The sequence below is a fragment of the Acanthisitta chloris genome, unplaced genomic scaffold (genome assembly GCF_000695815.1).
Source record: "Acanthisitta chloris isolate BGI_N310 unplaced genomic scaffold, ASM69581v1 scaffold2139, whole genome shotgun sequence".
Taxonomy (NCBI): Eukaryota; Metazoa; Chordata; class Aves; order Passeriformes; family Acanthisittidae; genus Acanthisitta; species Acanthisitta chloris.
In genome coordinates, this window is record NW_008692904.1 from 144,583 (window position 1) to 144,873 (window position 291).

Below are 291 nucleotides of genomic sequence, written 5' to 3' on the forward strand. Positions count from 1 at the left end.
CAGTTTATCATTGAAAATATCGAAAATATTCAGTCTCTGCTATACAGAATTTGAGACTGGTTATTCCAAAAGGACTGAAGATAATGGTTAGCATCGTGGTGCCGTAAAAGAAAGAAAAATGAACTATGCACTTAGCTGTGCATAAACGAAACAGCCAGAATTTTAAATGGATTTTAAAGCACCGTTCGAGGCATATATACCTTCAGGCTCCTGCGCACCGGCCTCTCTATAATAGTTAGTTCCTGCAGGTCTTCTATGTATCCGAAGAGGTTGCTCGGAGTGAAATCCATG

The 291-nt window shown here is 39.9% G+C and overlaps 1 protein-coding gene across 1 annotated transcript in view; it reads right to left on the reverse strand.

Moving 5' to 3' along the window:
• Window positions 1-290, reverse strand: part of PPP4R4 (protein phosphatase 4, regulatory subunit 4) — a 69,712-nt gene extending 69,422 nt beyond the window's left edge. The window contains 1 exon segment of the mRNA XM_009082837.1: window positions 201-290. Within this exon segment, the coding sequence (XP_009081085.1) occupies window positions 201-290 (90 nt within the window).
• Window position 291: the final 1 nt, after the last annotated feature.